Raw genomic sequence first — 21,554 nt, forward strand, 5'->3', positions numbered from 1 at the left:
AGATCATGAATTTCCATGGTATGATTAATGGAAGAAAAATTTAGATGGCAGTGTGGAAACTGACCAGATTGAAAAAGTCCCTAGGAGAAGTTGGGTGAGGGTTTCACGGCTCCCGACCCGGCCTGGAGCGCCACCTAGTGGTTCTGGGCGTGGTGGCCACCATTCCCTCCGCAAAGCTTGGTGGATGCCCACTGGGTGGACGCTCTGGGAGGAGTGTGCCCGTCCCTGGGGAGCCTTGACGAAGTTCCACGGGGACTGTCCCTGGTACAGGGGGCACAGGACCACTCCACAGTGTGGGCGACCTATGAAGCCGCTGCACGTCCTCGCCTTCCTCCCCGGCTGCTTGAACCATCTCTGCTTTAGTAATGCACGGGAATACCCCCACTTCTTTTGTCATGCCCAGCCTGGGTCACCTTTCTGGTTTCTCATTTATGAAAATCCTACTCATCTTTTAAAGCCCGCAAGTCCTGTCAAGCCTGCCTTATCAATACCGTTTCATCGTACTGCTGCTTACCACTCCTCCGGAGCTGGCTGGCGCAGGTCACCACTAGCTTGTGCCTGATCCCTGCCGTGGCCTCCTGGTGCCTCCCCCAGCTTTCCCCTGTGCCCTTCGGTGGTCGTCTCTGAACAGCAGCCAGCGTGGTCTGTTGGGACCATAAATCATGTCACTGTCCAGCCTTAGGAGCTTCCCAGAATGCTAAGAATACTACCCACCTTGTCTATACTGATGCCTGCAAGATCTTGTCTCATCTGTCCCCTGCCACGTGTCACCTCCTTCACTCTGTTGCAGCCACGTGGACAGTTTGCTCCTCCTGGGGTGGGCCAGGCTCATTTCTGCCTCAGGGCTTTTGCACTTGCTGTTCCCTCTATCTAGAACATTCTTCCATCGCATCCCCTCTTCATTTGGGTCCTTACTTAAATGCCACCTTCCTGAGAGGCCTTCCCTGACCACTCTGTATCCCGATACTTTCTAACTCCGTGCCATCTTTGTTTTTCTTCATGACATGTACCATCACCTGAAACTGTGTTACTGGTACGCTCATGGAACATCTGTGTTCCCTATAAGAATAGCCTGTTCAAGGGGTGGGGGAGGCAGGGGTGGTTTGCCCATGCTGCTCATCACCACCTCCCCAGCACTCAGAACAGGACCTGGCACTTACTAAATGGGTGCTCTGTTTGGGTTTGAGGGAAGGAAGTGCCCCTTTCAGGGGGCAACCTCTCCCCACACCCTTACCTTCCATGCACACATGTGAGAACTGCTCTGTGCCTACTCGTGGGCTACCTTGTCTTCACTGGTGCTTCGGGGTCTCCTCTCTGGAGCTAGAGCAGCTCGAAAGTGGGATGTGCTCAATTTCTGGGGTCATAACCCAGCTCCTGACACTTAGGAGCTGCTCAGTAGATGCTCTTCAAAGACCAGCACCTGGCGCTGGTCAGCCACTTCCCATGCTTCTTCCATTTAAATTCTCACAACAATCCAGAAGGCAGGCTTACTGTCCTCACTGGGCACAAAAGGAGTTGGCAAGGTCACACCACCAGAAAAGCTGGAGCCGGGTATCAGATCCGTGTCTGTACCTCCAAAATCCCTTTGTGTATGCTTTCACCCTGCATGGGACGTTCCTGATCCCCACCTGCCCTATGTCCACCGTCCTTTAGGGACTGCCTCTTCCAACTGATATCTTGGGCCGGGACAGTGGTTTTCTTCTCTGAACTCCTGTACTATTTATTTGACACCAGTGTATACTGCTTGGGGTTGATGCTGCTTTTTCATTGTCCCCGTCCAGCTCGAGCAGAGGCCCCAGGGAGGCAGGTCTCTGAAGAGGTCGTAGCTCTTCTGGCACAGGACGCTGCAGGCTGTGGTACTCAATAAATACCGGTTGACTGATTGATTGGCTCCTCATGCTCAGCACACTTCCTCGGAGCTGCTGGAGGGAGGGAGGTGGAGTGTCAGCTATATGGAGCATAAAATAAGGCAGCTGTGGAGACTTGCAGCCAGTGAAACAGAAGCGTCCCCAGGTGAAGCCGGTGGCGTCGCAGCCCCCGGCGAGCATGGAGGAAAGTCGGTTTTGGGGCCCGAGCGCTGGCTGCTGGCTCCCAGGGATGGATGGCAAAGGCAGTGATGGATTCGGCCAGCCCACTGAGCTCCTGTCTACTTCCATCTATGGGAAATTGGTTCTCCGGGCTCCTGAGAATAGTGGGCATATGGCCCTTCTGGACAGTGCAGCAGGACACAGTCGCCGGAAGGTCTGGGTCTGAGAAACTGGACTCTGACGTTCTTCCCGGCCCCAGGGACAAGTCCTTGCTCACCTTCCCTGACCACCGTGCCCCTCCTCCTGGATTCCTTTCTGAATGCTGGGGGCTCTCTGCTGACAAGGGGGGTAACCATGACCACTTCCGTGTGTCTGGAACCTTCAGTATGTATTACAGGGTTTTGTGTCGTTTAAAATTTGATCCTCAGAGTGACTGGAGGAGATTCGTGATGCTAGTAGAATGCCATTTGCCAAGATGGGAAAACTGAGACAATGAGAGGCTGTGGATTTGTCTGGGTCACACAGCCAGCGTGATTTGGGCCTATAGCCATAGCTGACCTGTAGCCCCATTCTCACTCTTTCCCTAGGAGTTAGGGGTGGGGTCATGCAGCCTTTGGGTTCTGTGGACATGAACACAAAGGCAGTACTGATCTAACCACTTTCCTTTCTCTCCAGCTCTGTGGCTGTGGGCTGCTTGGAGTGGGCATTTGGCTGTCCGTGTCCCAAGGCAACTTTGCCACCTTCTCCCCCAGCTTCCCTTCACTGTCCGCAGCCAACCTAGTCATTGCCATAGGCACCATTGTCATGGTGACAGGCTTCCTCGGCTGCCTGGGAGCCATCAAAGAAAACAAGTGCCTCCTCCTCAGTGTAAGTTGGACCCCCATACCCCAGCCCCCCAAACTCTGATCTCCCTGCACTTGGACCACTAGGATGGGCAAGACCTGGAATGACTGTCAGGCTCCTGGATGCCCAACCTGAGCCCAGGGAAATTGTTTCTAGAATGTTTTTGCCTGACCACATCCCTCTTCCTGATGATCCTTGATCATCCCTCCCACTCCTTGATTGGTTGTCTACTTTCTCTCCCTCTCTTATCTATCTGGGATTCCTCAGAAGTAGCTGGCCCCTCCCATACCTGGAAAGCCCAGTCTGGGTGCTTGCCTATCCCCTGCCTCCCTGCCATCCTTGTGTGCACCCCATCCTGGCCATGACCACTACCATGTGCCCATACCTAGGCGTTCTCTTTCCAGTTTTTCATCGTCCTGTTGATCATCCTCCTAGCAGAGCTGATCTTGCTTATCCTCTTCTTTGTCTACATGGACAAGGTGAGCCTTGTGAGAAGGGAGGGGGCATATGGCGTTTCACTGGGGTTGGGGCAGGGCAGACCAGAGGAGAAGCACTGACAGGGACTTACCTCTGAGGAAGGGAGAAAGGGAAATGGGACCAGGGAGCTAGAAGAGGCCTGGATAAAAGGTTTTGATGAGGGCAGCATGGGGAAGGGGAGTTTGGGGGGCACATGGGGAGGCTTATTACTTGTGTAGTCTTGGGAAATAGAATCCTTGAAATTACCCAGGGAGGCAATGGACAACCTCTTGCATTAGGGAGCTCCCCATCACTGAGAGGATTCAAGCATAGTTATGTTGACTCCTTGGAGGAGGGATTCAGGTGTGTGCCCTCAACCTGACAGGTGAATGAGAATGCCAGAAAGGACCTGAAAGAGGGTCTACTGCTGTATAACACGGAGAACAACGTGGGGCTTAAGAATGCTTGGAACATCATCCAGGCCGAGGTGAGGGGCCGGGCTGGCTGGGGGGCGGGCCCTCAGACTTGACCTGGGGTCGCCATACAGGGGATGCCTCTGGAGAGAGACAAGCAGGTGAGTGGAAGAGGGTGGGCAGAACCTGGGCACAGGACGGGAGCCAGGGCGCGTGCCTAAATGGGCCCAGGGAACTGGGACATGTGGATCATCTTCACCTTAGCAAGATCGTGGGTCAGGCCAGGAGGTTCAGATTCCAAGAGGAAAACAAGTCAGTGCAGCCCAGAAGCCCCATGTCAAGCTCTCGGGAGTAGGGGCCACCCACTTGGGATGATCCACAAAGCAGAGCAAGTGGTCTGGTGCTCCCACCTGGGTCCAAGGCCCAGCTCAGGGAGGCAGGTGGGTGCTTCCCTTTTGGGTCCGGCCGAGACCTAAAGAAGGGACAAGAAGGAGGCCTTTGTCTCCTCTGCTGACCCCCAGAGAGGCAGCCTTTGTGGGGCCCCGTTGGTCCAGGCAGGGGAAGGTGCAAAGGATGTGGCAAGTCTGACCCCGTGTGCTCCCTGCTGCAGATGCGCTGCTGTGGCGTCACGGACTACACAGACTGGTACCCAGTACTGGGGGAGAACATGGTTCCCGACCGCTGTTGCATGGAGAACTCCCAGGGCTGTGGGCGCAACACCACCACCCCTCTCTGGAGAACGGTGAGGCTGGAGGCATCTTCCCGGGGCTTCCTCCCAGAAGCCTGTGCGGAGGACAGTGTGGGGAAAGGACACCTGTAGAGGAGGGGTGCCAGGGACACGAGGGTATTGGCTTAACATAAGATGGGTGGGGGACACACGGGTCTGAATATCTAAAAGGCAGGTAGACAGTGTGTGGGGGGGCTGGACCCACACTTGGGAGTGTCAGAGGGTGGGGGTTGAGTGGGGGTCTCTGGCTGTGCAGGGGGACCTTGTAGGTGGAGCCTTGGGGGGAAGGGGTGGGCCTGCTCCAAGGCCAGAGGACCAGGCCTGAGAGCCAGGGAGGGACAGGAGGAAAGAGCAAGGCTGGTGGGGGTGGGAGATGTGAGGAGAGGGCAGTGAGGTGTGGGGGCTGGGCAGGAGGGGCACTCACGGTCCTGCCACTGCCTTAACTCTGGTCCCTGCTCCCCAGGGCTGCTATGAAAAGGTGAAGATGTGGTTTGATGACAATAAGCACGTGCTTGGCACGGTGGGGATGTGCATCCTTATCATGCAGGTAAGAGGCCTGTCTGGAGCCTCGAGGCTCCCCTGCTGGAGCTGAGCCAGAGGAGGAAGAGGAGGTACATGCACATGCACAGCAGCTGACCAGGCAGCCTGCAGCCCGTGTGCCTTCCTGCTCTGCTCTGTCTTGCGGCCTTGTCTTTGGATACCTGTCCCAGCTCTGCAGGCACCGTAGGGCTGGGCTTCTGCGGCATTCCCCCTGGGCCTTGGGCCTGGTGCTGTCATTGTGCCAGTCCCGTGTGGGTTTGCTGGAGAACACGCCTGCCCTCCTTCCCAGGGACCTTCACCTGAGTCCTCGGGTAATACATCTGAGCACAGGCTCATGCTCTGTTGGCGGCTGTCCTGGCCGCACTGCCTATTAGTGGGCACGATCATCATGCCACTTCTTAGCATTAAGTGAGCTCAGTATGTGTCACAGGGTGCCGAGCCGGACCAGGCAGCTGGGAAGGGCTCTGCAGGCAGTAGCTGTTATTAGCAGGCATGCAGTGAGCAGCCACACTCTACAAACCCTGGCACAGATGCTGGAGACGGACAAGGAGGGAGTCCTCACCTCCCTTCCAGAAGATGAGGCTGGCAGGGCTGGAGGGGAGTGAGAGCCTCCCGACTTTCCTGGGACAAGCATTTCCAGGACTCCTCCAGCAGGAGCCTTCGATGCCCAGTTCCCCTTGGAGAGCTTGAACTTGACTGGCTGGTCCATGGAAAGACGGCTGACATCCTGCATGAAGTTTTCTTTCTTGCCCCTCAGCTCTTGGGCCTGCGGGTCTGAGGGTCTGACCGTGTCTGATTTCTCTAAGAGCTTTCCAGCTCAGTGGACGATCCTGCTGCCATTTTGGCCGAGCTCTGATATGAGATGTGTGCACAGGGGTGAGATTCTTTTCAGCATTGAGGACAGGGGCACCTCTCGGCTCCCTGTGGTCAGGCCTGGACCACAACCAGCCAGGGTCCCCTCCGGTTATGCCCAAACACTGAGTGCAAGAGCTGTGAGAGCCACACAATGTCTCCCGGTCCCTCTCTGTATGGCACGTGCCCACAGCACATTCTCTGTGGTGACTGTGAGGCCGTAGGCTGGCTTCCTCCTGCCTCCTGCACTGCTCTGCGTCCCCACTCCCTTCAGGGTTCAGGAGTTGAGGGAACACAGATGAGCATGAATGTTGTCCCAGGCACATCAGTGGTGAAGACACACCTGCTGCCGCCAAGACCTCATGTCGTGCTTTGCAGAACCAAACAGAGTGACTCGACCTCCCTGGTTCCCTCCTCAGTTCCATGGTAGCTGCCTCTTAGGATCGGGTCCTTTGTGCATTCAGTCCTCACCACAACCCTCGGAAACGGGCAGATTTCTGAGCCTCCTTGAGGCGTATAAGATTCTGAGGGGCTGAGCTCATCCGTGTGCCACCTCCTCTGTCACCACTGTCTGTCTGCTGCCAGCAGTTTTCAAGTACAGAGGGTTGTCCCCACTTGCTCTGGGTGCTGTGTGGTAGACCCCAGGCCACCAGCTTCCCTCCAAGGGCCTCTCCCCCATGTCTTTCAGATTCTGGGCATGGCCTTCTCCATGACCCTCTTCCAGCACATCCACCGGACTGGTAAGAAGTACGACGCCTGAGCGGGCTGGTGGGGAGCACCCCAGCCCCACACGGACACTGTGCCAGGGGAGAAGATTTGAGCTTTGTGTTGCCTGCCCTCGCTCTCCGGACTGCTGACCCCTGCACCCACCTCCCCAGCCCACCTGCCCCCCAGCCCACCCCGCCTCAGCCTTCTTGGTGGGTGGAGGGTCAGGGAGGAGGAGGTGTGGACGAGGCACGCAGAGATCTTGAGAGGCTGGGGGGCACCTGGATTCCTGCATCTGTGTATTTGCCAAAGAAGACAGGGTGGGCTGGGTTCATGCTCCAGGAGCCTCCCTGCCCCCAGCACTGATGCGTTTCTGCCCCTGCCCTTCCTTGCCCTGACACTTTGTCCCCATGGGGGTGGGGAGCAGAGCGCCCCCTCCTGGTGGAGAGACTGCCTGGCGGAGGCCGCTGGCAGCGGGGCACAGCCACCAGGCAGGAGAGCTGGCAGGGGCGGGGGTCTCACTGCCTCTGGGCAAGGCCCCTGGGAGCATCTTGCCCAGGCTTTTTATACTTTACAGTGTAATAACTTTTTTATTTTATTTTACTCTGATTATGATTATTCAGGAATATTATCTCTCAGATAAGTTTAGGGTTAGCTTTCTGATTTATAACTTTTTACTGCGTTGGTTTCTGTAATGGTTTGATTTTTTTTTTCCTCTGAGGGTGGGGGACAGGTGGGGAGAGAGGATGTCCGTCAGGTTTCAATCAGGACAAACCACTGTGCCATGCTTGGGAGGCCCTGAGGGGAGACGCACTGAGCCACAGGGAGAGGGGCCGGTGCCTGGGCCCAGGAGCCTGGAAGAGGCGTGTATAGCTGAGGGAGCGTCCTGCCCAGTGCCAGGGTGTTTACTGACGCTGGCACCAGCGGCCAGGGCAGTTGGGGGTACTCTGAGGGGCACTGGTAAGTGCTTCACCAGAAACGTGGCCGTGGCCGGGGCTGATGTGGGTCCTTTACTTCACTGATGAGCAGTCTTTCTTTTTTCTCTTCTTCTTTCCTCCTGCCCTCTGCTGGCACGGGAGGCTCCCCTTCCACCCCACGCGGGCATTCCCGCCACAGGTTCTGCAAAGCCCAGTTACTTTCACAGACATTCCTGCTAGAAACTCTTGGACAAATACCTCTCTAGTTTAGATGCTGCTCACTTTCTCACATTGCTTCTGGAAGGGGAAGCAGTCCTGACACTTTGCTGCTCAGACAGTGGCAGAGGACCCATGACCATCAGGAGGGGAAGGTGGAACTGGTGCCCATGATCATTCCAGCCACGTCCACTGGGCTGTAGCTTCCCTGCTGAGGGGGAGCGGGGGAAGGTGGCCGTGGGGCCACAGGCCTCTGGGGCTCACTGATGGTGGAGTGGGGGCCCCAAGAGAAGCACAGGGAGGTCAGTCTGGGTCTTGCTACAGCAGCCCCAGGAGGCCGACAGCAGGGGTATCTGACTGCAGCAGGCACCCCCATTCAGACTTCGTGCTGATCTGAGGGAGTGTTTTTGGAGCTTAAAAAAAGACAGTCAAGAATTCACGAGACTGAGCTCAGAAAGGCTATCTGCTAGCTAGGCTAGTGCGCTTCCTCGATGGGGCCTTGCATGTCTCCTGCACCATTTGGCTCAGTACCTTGATTTACCACCAAGCTCACATCTCCCTCTCCAGCCTCTGCTTGTCTGTTCCAAAAGCTGAGACCCAGCCACCCAGCCAGCCACTCCTCCACTCGCCTAAGTCGGGACCAGAAGTACAGAACTTTGATGTATTCAGGATTCCCGGCTTGGGGGGTGGGAGTGGAGAGTGGGGTGGTCCCAACAAGTCCAGCTGAGTGAAGACCACGCCCTGAGACTGGAGCAGAGGTGCCCTGGGGAGGTTGGGGAGGTGGGTTCTTGGGTGGGGGATGGGGCGGCACACGTGTGGGTCTCCTGGTGGGAGCTTCTGCTGCCTCCCCAGGGACTCCCGACTGCAGGCTCACAGCCGGCAGGCACGCTGCCATGCTGCTGCAGACACACACTCGGCGACCCAGCACTGGAGGCCCACGTGGGCTTGGTGCCTAATGACCTTGTGTTTGGTTGGGGGTGGGGCGGGGCCGGTGTGTTCGTGCCCATCAATGCAATTTCAATTTTTGTTAAAATCAACAGCAAAAGCCTAACACCTTGGGAAGGGATGTGTGCAGCCTCCCTGGCAATCTTGTTTCTGGAGCTTTAAGGGTGTGCTCCGGCCCTGCAGCCTCCGCCGCAGCCCTCCCTCTGCCCGCCGCCGCAGCCCCCCTCTGTCCCCTTACCTGTCCAAGCAGCCATGTCCACAGTCCCCCCGACTGCCTTCATGCCTCAGCCCGTGCTTGGCTGTGGAGGCACTTGACCGAGTCTCCCCGGGGGAAGGCACGAGTGGTGGTGGGTACTCTTCCAAGCCCCTCACCCTCCCTGCAGGGCAGTACTCACACCACCAGAAGGCCACGCCATGTGGTGTCTGTGGTAGCAGCCCGCTCCCTTCTCAGTTTCTTCCTGACCCTGAGCTCATTGGGGTGGGGTTACCCGAATGAACTCTCTCACTTGTGGCTTCCCTCGCCATAGAGTTCAGTCAGGTCTGAAGCAGCCTGTTTATAGATGAGACTTAGAAGGTCAAGGTTCTACGGACTGCTTCCAGGGAGTGCTAGCCGTAGACTTGGCCTTTTCCTGCCGTCATCTTGCAGAAGAGGTGGGCAAGCAGGGCCTGAGAATTACCCTTGGGGGGTGGTGGCAGGTATTTGGGGGCAGTAGTGTGTAGGTGTCTGGGGGCAAGTCTCCACCACCTTGCCCTAGCTAGAATACTGTCACCCCCTCTCCCTGCCAACATGGGCCTGCATCCTGGGCTCTTAATCCAGAAAAGTTGCTGACCCCACCCCACACCCTCAAGCAGATGTTCTGGTTTGACTTGGATCCAAGTGGCCATCCCTCCTTGCATTGGTGGCCAAAAAGTAGTCCATGTGGATGGAAATGACCGTCCCCTCCTCTGCAGCCCCCTGCCCACCCACACTGGTGGAGGTGCTAACTAGCAGGGACCTGGTGTGGGACGGGAGCTGGGTGCCAGGCGCCTGGAGTCTACCCTACATCCCCCCACCCTTCCGCATCCAGCCTCCCGAGGCCCTGGTCTCCGATCTCGCTCCTCCGCACCCCAGCGAGGCAGTAGTCCTGGCAGGCCCTGACCTCCCTGCCCCTTACAGGCACCCAGGGCCCAGAGCCAGGGGCTGGTGCCTGCAGCCTGCCCATGCCTGGGAGCACGTGAAAGCAGGGACAGCACGCTTGTTGGTTTCAGATGCACTTTTCTGCTTGCGATGCCGTATCTGTGCGCTTCCTTCATCCTGGACCTGGCTTTATTGAACATCATGTTTTTAGCATGTTTTTAAATAAAAACTGATAATGTGTCAAAAGCACAAACAGGTTGTCTCTTTGTGTTTGTGTCCACTCAGCTGTGACTGTGACTTGACTTGTGGTGGTTGGTGTGAGGGTCACAAAGATGGGTTAGGCACCAGCCCTACTGTTTGTCTGAGACCCCTCAGAGCAAGCACTTCATCTCCCCTTCTTGGGCCCCAGTCACAGGTCTGCTGGGCAGGGTGGGGCTCAGACCCCCCTGGGATGCCCTTTGCCGAGTGACTACATGCAGTTATGGTTGGGGGCCAGTCCAGCAGGCCTGTACTCTGCACGAGAGGTCCGCTCACACCTTGGTGTCTGTCACTGGTCACATGTGGCCAGTCCTGTGGGAATGCCCAGGATTGTGCCCCCAGGAGGAGCAAGGAACAAATCATTCATTCATTCATGGCTGTTGGTTTTATACAGTTTTTCCCTGGTCCCTCTGACGTCCCTGGGATTCACTTGGGCCTGAATGTCTTCCAGGAGTGGGGAGAACTCACAGCATGACTTGGCCCAGGCGGTGATCTCTTAAGGGGGGCTCTGAGACAACCTCAACAGCAGCATGGGACTCCAAGTCAGTAGAACAGGTCAGCAGGGAGGAGGGGGCATCTTATGCCCCTCTGAGCCCACTGATACTGTGGCTTCAGGCTATAGATATGTTCTTGGTTGGGTTCTGGTTTGTGGAGTTTCCTCAGCTGGCCCGTCCCAGTGACGAGGTGCAGGTGGGGGGAGCTCAGAGGTCATCCTTGCTGAGGGCCATGAGTACTGAGCTGGTATGGGAGTGAAGAGTGAATGTGTGGGCCCAGTAGCAGGAGGGGGCATCTCTGGACCCTTCTGTGTGTGGGGGCAGTCTCTCTCCCTCCTCAAATTGGCAGGGCATTGTTCCAGAGTATCAAGGTTCAGGACCCCATCCTGCAGCTGCTGTGTCCCAAAGCTTCCAGAGGTCTGCTGAGGATGGAGGAGTCTGAGGGGACCCTTTGTGAAAGGTCTGACTAGAATGGGATCCCTGAAACTCCCCTCAGATTTCTCAGAAGGGACCATATGGGTGTGGAATTAGGAGTTGGTCGTGAACCAGGGGTGCATGGCCCTCTGACATCCTCTGAGGACCAACCACTTCATAGATGTGTGGGTGGAAGCCATTTCCTCTCTGCCCACTGTTCTGGCTCCCATCCCCTGGCCTGTGGACACCCATTAGGATGCTGGCCAGGTCCCTGTGCTGTCTGCTTTTGGGGGACAGAGTGAAGTCCACTGGCTCCCAGGGCAATGCCCTGTTAGCACTGGGCTCTAGTCAAATGAGCTGAGCCATGAAAGGCAGGCTGCCCTGGCCAGGCAGGAGAGGAGACGTTCTTCTCCAGACAGGGCTGGGCATTGTTTATCTCTGGGGATGTCTGATGAGTAGGCCTGAGCATCTGTGATGGGTGCTGGGCTCTTCAGCCCACACGAGGGGGGTGAACAAGATGACCCTGGAGGCCCTTCCCCCACCCTGTGTGCTATGGTGCTGTGGTGGGAGAGCTGCCACCCTCCCTACCTGTGCTCAGCAAAGGGCACGTGAAAAAGGATGGCTTGTGAGCAGCAGCCGAACAGGCTTCATCCCCATAACCAGAACTCTTTCAAAATGGCCAAGGCCAGGGCTTGTGGGGACAAGAGGTTTATCCACCCAAAGAGGTATCGAATCTTAACTTGTGCCAAGCACTGGGGTGCAGTGGGGAAGGGTCTTGAGCCAACCCTGTGCTTACAGAGCCAGTGATCCAATGGGGACCAGAGAACAAACCGGATTGCAACCCAGGGCTATGATCATGATGCTCGCGGGATGAGAGAGGCGCTGATCCCAACTTGGGGAAGCGATTTCACAGCTGAGAGCTGAAGACAGCAGTTAAGCTAGCAAGGATGGGAAGGTGTGCTCTGGTGATGGCACTGGAGCTGGCGCACAGAGCAAGCATGAAGAGGGCATCTGCAGAGGGCGACAGCCACCCGATCACAAGGTACAAAGCCAGGGTAGAGTTGAAGTCGAGAACCGTGGGAGCTCACTGAAGTCGTGTGTGCCTGACTCACACCTGCCCTTGGGAAGGATCCCTCTGGTTCCGGCGTAGGGAGGGGTAAAATGGGACAGGGTGGAAGCAGGGACGTCAAGGAGGGGCTGCTGCAGTGACAAGTGAGAGCTGATGGGACCCACAGGGAAGTGTCAGTGGGAGGGAGACAAAAGCACCAGATTTCAGAGACATATAGGAGAATCACAAAGACTTGATGATTAGCTGGATTCACTGAGAGGGGTGCCTGGAGGGAGGGGAGACCATTCTTCCCATTCATCCGACATGACGTCCCTCGCCCTGGACAGGTAGATGACTAATTGCACCAAATGGAGGATGAGTGCGTTTCCCGGGGTTGGTGCTCCTGTGCCTGCAGAGACCAGCATGGTATAATTAAACCTCTCCTTGTGGTTGCATTGAGCTTCGCAGCTTGCAAAATGCTTTCACGTACGTTATCTAGGTTTCTCCTGACCTGTTATTTTATCTGCTGTCACGGGGTTGGAACTTCCAGCGTTAGAGATGGGCCATGTTCGGGTGAAGAGCACTGGTTTGGGAGCTGGAGGGTCTGAATTCTCACTGTGCGTGTGAGCCCTGGGGATCACTGAACTTGTCCTGCTTTTATCATCTGCAAAATGAGGACAATACCTATTTTACAGATTTGCTGCGAGGATTAAGTAAAACTATGTACGTAAAGGCACCCAGTTGGTTCCTGGACCAGGGTAAGTGCTTGGCAAGAAATTGGTCAGATCTGAGTTCTCAGGAGGCCCCAGACCAGAGGTGGAACCCCAGGGAAGAGCGTCCCCCTGGCTGAAAGCTGGGGACACAGGAGAGTCGTCTCCTGGGGACACAGGGAGTCGGTGTATGCGGGGTGGTAGTGAGCTGTGGAGTGGAGACGTGCGGGCTGGGTGGGCAAGCTTCCCCCGTGCCTCCTTGTTGCTCTGGAATGGCAACATTCAAGACTCCACAGAAACAAGAGGAAGTCAGATTAGATGAATGTCGCTTTGAACACAGAAATATTGGCATTGCGATGCTCCCATCTAAAGCACTCAGCAAAGAGGAGGAGGCTATCGATTGAGCCATCTCATTTCTGCTTAGTGTCTTGACAGCTGTGGAGATGGACTATTGCGTGTCCTTAAGCTAACAAAAAGTGTTATGACCCTGCACGGGCCGTGCTCAGGCCAGACTCTGTGACGCTGCCTGCTGGAATCCCCCCTCTGTGGCCCTACAGACCCCAGGCGGCCCCGAGCCAGCCAGGGAAAGCCTTGGGTGCTGTCCTCTTTCTTGTGGCGTCCCTGGACACAGGAGGGCAGGGGTCCGGGGGAGCAGGGCCACATAGGGGTCTGTGGCTGGGTCTGGTGGTGTGAGACTGTCACCCAGAGATTTTCCTTCTGGTGGCTGCAGGGTAGGGTTCTAAGAGCTGGCCTTGCCCAGCATCCGGAGCAGGGCCGAAGCAATGTGCAGACACAGTGCAGGGCCTACGTGCTATTTACTTATTGGCCTCAGGAAACTCCTTGCTCTCTGCCTCCCTCCTCGTGCCCCAACTGACCCCCTACCTGAATTCCCAGGAGCCCAACACATTCTCAATATGTGTCTTTTTCCCTGGAAAGGGACACTAGTTCCTGAAAGGACTTGGCCTTCTTATTTACAGCTTGGCACCTCAGGGAGACATGTTGAATTTGATCTCATCCCCAACTCGGGGTTCTCTAAATCCCAATTAGGGATCTCATGAGCTGCTTTCAGTCTATTAGAAGTCGGGTAGAAATTGCTCATGACCTCTTCAAGAATGCCCAGGCTCACAGGAACATGGCCCTTGGGGCTCAGGCTGCCCTGGGCCTGTCCTCAGTGATGCTGTTGGTACCTGCTGATGGCAGGGGACAGATGGGAGCTTTCCTCACTGCCCTCTTCACCCCTGGACTGACCAAAGGATCCCAGTGAGTCCCTCGTGGCACCCTCTCCTTCGTGCCCAGTCCTTGCTCTGCTGGGTTTCAGCCCAGGGCAGAAGCACAAGGAAAAGGGACATAGGGGCTTCTCATGTATTTGTTTTTAAGGAGAAGGTAGTGGAATAATCTAGGCTTTTGGACCTCGTGTCTCTACCAACCCCCCCTGCCTCCCGCCCCGATAGCCTATTTTCAGTTGGGGAGAGGGAGAAGGAACCAGGGTCCCAGCTCAAAGTAGCCCACCTTGTGGTGACATGACAGCCTGACACTAGAGCACCTGCTGGGAAGTAGTGGCAACTGACAGGGCCAGCTGGCAGCCATCGAGGATGACGGCTTCGCATAGCTTCTCACTGCTGCCCACCTACCTGAGGTGGGCACCAGAGCCTTTTCAGACAGCAGGGATACTCACCCACTGCACTCTTGTGCAGTAGACAGGGGCCCAAAGGAATGCTTGTCCCCCCAGGCACCCTTGTGTACCTGTGTACGTGTTCACACCCATTCACAGTGATGGTAGTGGAGAGCAGATGTCTGGGTCCAACAATATGGGTGACCTCGCACGGGCCCTGGATTGGGTCCATCCCCGGCCTGAGACACAAGCTGTCAGAGGGCTACTGCTGTGATTGTTCAGGGAATTAACTCAACCGAAGGGGCCGGACACCCATGAGAGGTGGCCAGGCCTGTAGACGTCACCTGCTACATAGCAAGTGAGCTGGCCTCTTGCAGCTTCTCCCTGGCTGAGATGCTCTCAATCCCCATCTGCTTGCCCACCCCACCCTGGTCTGGCCATCTCGGAACCCCTGGAATCCAGCTTCCCCAGCTACTGTTCAGGATCACCCACTCACCCGCCCACCTCCAGCGAGTTTTCTAGACAGAAGAGTGGATGAGACAGAATGAAGGGTTTGTGTCATCACAGCATTTCCTTCTCGTAGCTCCACACAGGGCCACCTAATGCTCTCCGCTCCTCTGAATAAGATTGACGTCATTCTGCATTCGGATGCAAGAGTGTGCCACCCTGGATTTGAGGATCAGGATGCATCAGCTGGTCCAGGTGGAGAGCAACTGGTCTGGGTAGCAGTAGGAGTGTGTGTGTGTGTGTGTGTGTGTGTTGGGCTCCTGACACTTGGCTGGGAGCCTGAGGGCCAGCGGAGGGGGCCCTTCGCCCCGACCCCTCACCACATGCAGCGTTGCTGCAGCTAGTGTGGGGCGATGCCCGTGGCAGGACATGCAAACACGAGCTCATCAACAAAGCTGGCTGGGCAGTGTAGTGAGCGACGTGGGCACGTGGGCTGACCACGGCTGAGAGCTTTCAGAGGCGCGCAGTCCGAGCCTATTTGCTTGCAGCCAAGAGCCAGCGGCACGTATGCGTAGGCTAAGGCAAGGTCCAATCAAACAGAGAAAAGGTGAGAGCCGGCAAAAATAAGGGTAAGTGGGACCCCGATCAGTGTGGTCAGTGGGCTTCCTCGTGGGGCTCCCCCATTCCCTCCCTCTCCCCAGGACTAAGGTCCGCTTCAGCAATGTACAGTGGGTTGAAAGACATCTGATGAACTGATGGCCTGGGATTTCCCTGTGGATGAGGAAAACAGCCACAGAAGGTAGTCCTAGATACAATTCCTTTATTATCGTGCCACCTAGCAGGTGAGGCCAGGCAGGCACTGAGGCCAGCGAAGCCGAGAGGTGTGTTTACAACTACAGTGACTTCTCTATATGCAGTAAGTTAAGGCAACTTCTCAGTCTCTAGAATATTGGGACAACCCGTATCCAAAGGCCAGCTGGTTCCAGAAGCCCCCTTGGCCTTCTACTGGGCTGCCTGGAATTCCTAGTGGTACTTGCACAGGGTGTCTCTGGGGCCAAAGCAGGAAGGGAAGGGGCACATGAGAGGCTGGGGGTACAGACAGGGTGGGGGGCATTGTGCTAAACCAGAAAGTGGGGGTGATGAGAATGGAGCTGGACTCTCCCAAAGCACACAGGAGGGTGGTGGGAGAATGGGGCTGGGGACCTAATCTGTGCCCTTCCAGGAAGAGCACGCAGGCACCTGGTCTCCCAGCCATGGTCACAGAGGGCAGAGCAGGTGCTGCAAGAACGCACTGCAGGAGGGCGCGTTCGGGGCCCACTGCGATGCCTCACCCCACCCTCGCGTGGCCAGTGGGCTGGGCCCTGCTAGACCTCCCGAGGGATTCTGGGATGCTTAGGGTGACGCTCATACAAAGGAAGGTGGCAAATGTCCTTTGTGGGGAGCTCTAAAGCAGCGGTTCTCAAAGGGTGGGTCCGGGGCCAGGAGCCCCAACATCATCCAGGAACTTGTTAGAAATGCTCACTCTCTATGCTACCCCTGCAGATTTGAAGCTCTGGGGTGACACTTAGCAGTCTCCAGGTGACCTGATGCATCCTCAAGTCTGAGAACTTCTGGTTCAGACACATCACTAGCATCCCGGGCGACGTGAGTGCCACCCAGCAGTGACAGAAGATGCGTTTTCTCCTTAGCTCGTCAACCACTTCCCCCTATGCCTCCCCCACTCTCCCCAGGCCCAAAGTAGCCAGAAAGTAGAGAATATTTGCCAGGCGGAAATTGGGGTGGGTGGTGATGAACATGTTTCAGTTTGCTTCCTCTACCTCCAAACCCAGGGACGGACCAGAGTGGCTGCAGTGCACAAGGATCCCCCACCCACCCCGGGGCTGTCTTGGCCCCGCCAAGCCTGAGTGTCTGTGGCTGTGCCCAGGCTGAGCAGCCTGCTGAAATTCCAGGCCATCAGCTCTGTGAGACAGAGGCTGCACTGTGCTACCCTCCAGCAGTACAGCGAGGGAAAGCTAGCTGAAGGTGGTTAACATGGGCCCCCAGGGTGGCTCTGAGGGCCTGTGACCTGAGACACCCCCCGGCCCCCAGCAGGGGGGCAGCCCTCCCAGCCCTCTGGGCCCCTAGATGTGATCTCTGTATGGGCACGAGATCCCGCACGCCATGGGCAGGTTCTGATTGCTGAGGTCTGGTCTACTCTTGCTTGGTGTCAACACTGGCACCCGAGGTGACAGGCTGGCAATTCCCCCGAGCGTGGTCCCCAGGGCCCCCACCTGCTGCCTGAGCCAGTCCACCAGGAGGCACCAGCTGTCAATCGGGAAAGGAGCCAGGCCGCTCTGCAGGTGTGTGGGGTGCGCTGGCGGTGGGGCCAGATGGATGGTTCCGTCCGATCCGGGAAGGGGGGCCAGGCCGCTGCTATTGGACAGAGAGTGCCCCCTGGGGGACCCGGTGTTTCCGAATGTCAGAATGTCAGCCAGATGGCTTCCTGCAGAGATGGAGAGCCACAGGATGCCGAGGAGCAGGGGCTCCCAGCCCAGCTTCCCTGGCTTCCATCAGCTGGGGGGTGGCAGGACAGCAGCCACTGCTACCGCCTGGCAGGTGTCTTAATTGCTCTGAGCCTTGATTTGTCACCTGTAGAGGGGGGACCAGTACCTTCTTGTTGCGATCGCCATGAGAGAGCATGTACGTGACTCACACATTCAAAGCTCACGGAAGGCCCCCGGTGACCAGCAGCATCTGCTGTGGCCCGACCTGTACAGAATGCTGCCTTCCTTCCTGGGTCCCGGCGTGCCGGGGGCCTTTTCCTTGCACACGGCTGATGACAGCTGTCCACAGGCATGCCCTTCTCTATCCGAGGAATTCATGACCATGAAGTCCAAGCAGTGCCCTGGGTGCAGATCTGCATGCTCTCAGGCAGGGTGGGCACATCCTTGGCTCCGGACTCCAGCCCTCTGTGTCCTGAGCTAGAGCCTGCCGTAACCTGGGCCTCCGTCTCCTCTGCCCTTGCCTCACCTCCCGGGCTTTGGGCACCAACGAGCAGGTCACCGTTCCCTAAAGCTCTGCGTTGTTCCATCTCTGCAGCTTGGGCCATCCATCCTTGGTCTGGGTGGGCCGGTGTGCAGGAGCCTTTTGCTCGCAGCCAATCCTGCCCTCAGCCAGGATGGCCTAACCCAACATGGGGGGCTGGGGCCAGTGCTACCTGCCTATCACCCTGTCTCACCTCCACAAGCCCCACTGACCTCAGTAAAGAGGGCAGTGGCTCCAGCAGGGGCCAGCAGGGGCCACAGGACACGGCCCTTCCCCTGGCATCACCACCTCCCACGGGCCCCTCCACTGGAAGAACACGGCTCTCTTTCAGGCCTCACTTGGTAAGACCTGTCAGTCTGTGACCTGGCCTTGCCGAGAGCTTGGGAGGTAGTCATTTCTCGGTTGCACGAGTCCCAGAGAATTGGAAGGCAGCAAAGATAGTCCCAGCACCCTTTCTCTCGGCCTTGGCACAGTCCGGGATTACCAGAAAGCTGGTTTCCCTGTTAATGGATTTGCAATCGCAACCCCAGGGCCCTGGGGGGCAGAGTTGCTGAGCCAGCCAGGGTTCCGACAGCCCCCAGGGGATCTCCGGGGTAGAGGAGCAATCTGCCCGGGGAAGCTGGTCTTTCCTGTGCATGCGAGTAATCTGCGTTCGGAGGGCATACAATTTCTATACATCTAGGGCAGTGTCTGGGGACAGCAGTGACCTGTGTACGGAAGAGAGCACAGCCTTCACCCAGGTCTGGCCCAGGTTACCAAGAGCTGCGCTCATCACCCTGGGGCTTGCCATGAATTAGAGGCAAGGGGTGACCTTTCCTGGCCTTGATGTTGGCAACAAGGGGTTGCTCCCTCATGGTCCCCAGCCCCGGAAGCTTAGGACCTGGAAGGTAAAGGAGCTAGGTGCAGGATTCCGGGACTATGAGCTACCCACTTGTGACAGTTACTTGGAGAGGGTCCCTGTGGCTGACTCCCAAGTTGACACCTGTTCTTTGGAAAACTGCCAGCGTCTCTCTACTCTGCCTTTTCCAGAGTTTTGTTGTTGTTGTTCCGTTCTTAGTATTTAAGAAAATGGTTCCTGAAAATTCCCTGCCTGATTCAGAGAAGCAAGAGAGAACCAAAGGAGGGGCCTGGATTCACTCTGGGGAGCAGAGCAAGGGCTCTGGGAGGGGCACGGTGGTGGTCATGGAGTCTGGGACTGTGGGCCCAGGAAAAGCAGGGCCCAGGGCGGAGCACCCCTCTACTCAGCACTGAGCCTTCTCAGTGATGCCCATATTGCAGGGCCTGTGACTTGGCCTACCCAGGAAGGACTTTTCACTCCCACCCACACGAAGAGCTGGAAATCATTTAAAAACCTGGCATTCCTGAGAATCAGGCCACAGGAGATCCCTGCAGGGCCTAGTTACTGCAGAGGGGGGGGGGGGGGCACAAGCCACAGTCTTCTGGGGGGATCTCTCCCAGGGATGGCTTCTGAGCAGTGCACAGGGTCCTGGGGCAGCATTTGCCTGTGACCTTACCTGACCTGCTCCTCGCCCTGGTGGTGCCCATGCCCAGTTACCGGGGTCTCACCCCAGGCCTCTCCACTGCCAGGCCCTGTGAGAAGGAACCAGGCCAACAAGGTGCTATCTTCCAGGTGACAGGGGTGGGTCGGTGTATCAAAGGCTGGGGCTTCTGGGGGCAGAGCCCACCCTGACTGCCCCACCCCAAGCAGAGACAAGACGAGGGGTGCTCAGCACCAGGGGGGAGACGATGTGCCCCAGTGGGGAGTCCCAGAGGGGCCAGAGTTTTTAGACCTTCATTCTAGCTTTTGGAGCTGGGAGGGAGCAGAGGGTGTGATTCTCACCACCCCCTGCAGTCCACGGGACCCCCACTGCTGGTGAGGGGTGCTGGTGAATGTTTCCTGGCAGGATGCATCCTGTGCCCAGGGATCCTGGCAGTGAGCACTTGGTAGTGGAGAGAGGGGGCTGAGGGCCCCCGGCCTGGGTGGGAGCCACAGGAGCCATGGTCTTGGGCACTTGGTGGGTCTGAAGGGGCTAGACACACAGTAGAGGGAGTTTCTAGGCAAGCTGGTGCTGACTCTGCAGGTCTGGAAGATGGGACGTGGGCACCTGTCCTTGCGAGGGGCAGTTGGCCATTAGTAAAAATGCAGCTGGAGCCTCCGGTGCAGGCAACAGGTGAGAACCATCCCACAGATCTGCCAGGTGGAGAGAGCAGAGGAGCAAAGAGCAATCAGAACCTCAGCAAGCAGCCCTCCCCAGAGTGCCCTGGAGCAGGCCTGTCACATTCGGATGCACCCATGGGCATCCTGATAAAGGCAGATTCCAACCTAGGAAGTCTGGGGTGGGCCCGAGATCCTGCGTTACCAACAAGCTGTCCACTTCTGGTCTGCGGTCCCAGATCTCCAGAGACGGGCCAATTTAACTAGATCCTGGGGGGTAGTAGTTCCGCTCCCTCACTGCTGTCTGAAACTGTCTTTCTCTAGGAGAGGTTCTGTCTGTGTTTCGCTGCTCTCAGACTCCAGAGCAACACTAAGGTTCATAGTCAGTTCTCTGGCTGAGGTACAGAAGCCACCGGGCTCTCAGAGGCGCACCCAGAGGGGTCGCCAACTGTTCCTGTTAAGCCAGCTTGGGATGCGGCACCAGGCCCAGCCCCAGCAGCCGGCCTGACAGCCCCTCCGTTGCAAGGGGCTGAACAAGGAGGCACCAGAGCACCCTGCCCAAAGCTGGGCAGTGCTAGACATTCCCCGTCCCCCTGGGGGGTCTCACTTCGCCAATGTCTAAATGCAGCACAAGAAGCTGTGGAAGTGTCAGACCCTCGAGGCCCGTGACTATGATCTTGCTGTGATAGCGATGCCATTGGATCCCAACTCCCTGCCCAGAGGGCAGAGGCACCGCAGGGGCAGCCCCATACCTGTCTTGTGGCACGTGGGCAAAGGCAATTTCCTCAAAGATACAGAATAATGCCCATTGTCCCCAAGCGCTTCTCGCCCCTTTGCCCTGCTCTCCATCCCCACAGGGCGGACGCTGGAGCCCCTGAGCACAACTCGCAGCTTCCGGACTTGGTCCTAAGAGCTGTGCTAATCCACTTTCACACTCAGCCACAAGCTGAAGGCAGCCCGAGAGGCTAGCTTGTCTCCCACTGGCTTCACGCAGGTGCCATCACAGCCACCACACCCAGGGGTCATGCGGCATGCCCTGCTCCCTGGCCCTTGTGGTCTGACGGCTAACCTGTGGGGCTATCTGGATCTTTCTGGTTCTGGCTGAGGTTGGGGAGGGTTGTGGCCACACCTCCTACAGTGTGGGGTTTGTGCCGGGGACTGGGAGAGTGGAACTTGCTGGAACTTGCCCGAGTGTTCCTGGGGTGCCTCCCAAGGGAAGGCAGAGTGAGGCTGGAGGTGTATGGGCCAGACTCTCCCCAACACATGTCCACACATACAGATGGAGCCTCCCCAACACATGCAGATGGGGCAAGGATGCACTCAACATGCATGCACACGTATGCACATACACGAGCACACACACAAGCACCCTGATTCATGCCAAGGAGTAGTGGCCATCTGATCCCTGAGCGAGCACCTGCGTCTCCTTCCTGAAATCAGCATCCATCGCTTTGCGTGGCCAGCACAGGGTGAGCAGAGAAAACAATTGACAGGTTGAGTGCAGGAGCAGGAGATGGCAGAGGATGGAGGATGGGGGTGGCGGGGATGGCAGCGGAGGGGGCCCAGCTTGGGGCAGCGCTGCACGGGGCACAGCGCCCTCTTCTGGCAGCTGTCCAGGCACAGCATTTGCCACG

The 21,554-nt window shown here is 57.2% G+C and overlaps 2 protein-coding genes across 9 annotated transcripts in view; one reads left to right on the top strand and one right to left on the bottom strand.

Moving 5' to 3' along the window:
- Positions 1-10,011, top strand: part of TSPAN9 (tetraspanin 9) — a 200,948-nt gene extending 190,937 nt beyond the window's left edge. For all 7 annotated transcript variants that reach the window (XM_041735952.1, XM_041735950.1, XM_041735948.1 and 4 more), the window contains 6 exons: positions 2,703-2,894; positions 3,275-3,349; positions 3,712-3,813; positions 4,350-4,481; positions 4,930-5,013; positions 6,547-10,011. In XM_041735952.1, coding sequence (XP_041591886.1) covers positions 2,703-2,894; positions 3,275-3,349; positions 3,712-3,813; positions 4,350-4,481; positions 4,930-5,013; positions 6,547-6,618 — 657 coding nt within the window. In that variant the 3' untranslated portion in view covers positions 6,619-10,011. The remainder of the gene's footprint in view (positions 1-2,702; positions 2,895-3,274; positions 3,350-3,711; positions 3,814-4,349; positions 4,482-4,929; positions 5,014-6,546) is intronic.
- Positions 10,012-15,544: 5,533 nt separating this feature from the next.
- TSPAN11 (tetraspanin 11) overlaps positions 15,545-21,554 on the bottom strand; it is a 76,458-nt gene continuing 70,448 nt past the window's right edge. For both annotated transcript variants that reach the window (XM_041735919.1, XM_041735918.1), the window contains one exon: positions 15,545-19,956. Coding sequence is in view for 1 of the 2 variants with exons in the window: in XM_041735918.1 (XP_041591852.1) it covers positions 19,897-19,956 (60 nt within the window). In the remaining variant the exon portion in view is untranslated. The remainder of the gene's footprint in view (positions 19,957-21,554) is intronic.

Source organism: Vulpes lagopus, chromosome 21 (assembly GCF_018345385.1).
Source record: "Vulpes lagopus strain Blue_001 chromosome 21, ASM1834538v1, whole genome shotgun sequence".
NCBI classification, from domain to species: Eukaryota; Metazoa; Chordata; class Mammalia; order Carnivora; family Canidae; genus Vulpes; species Vulpes lagopus.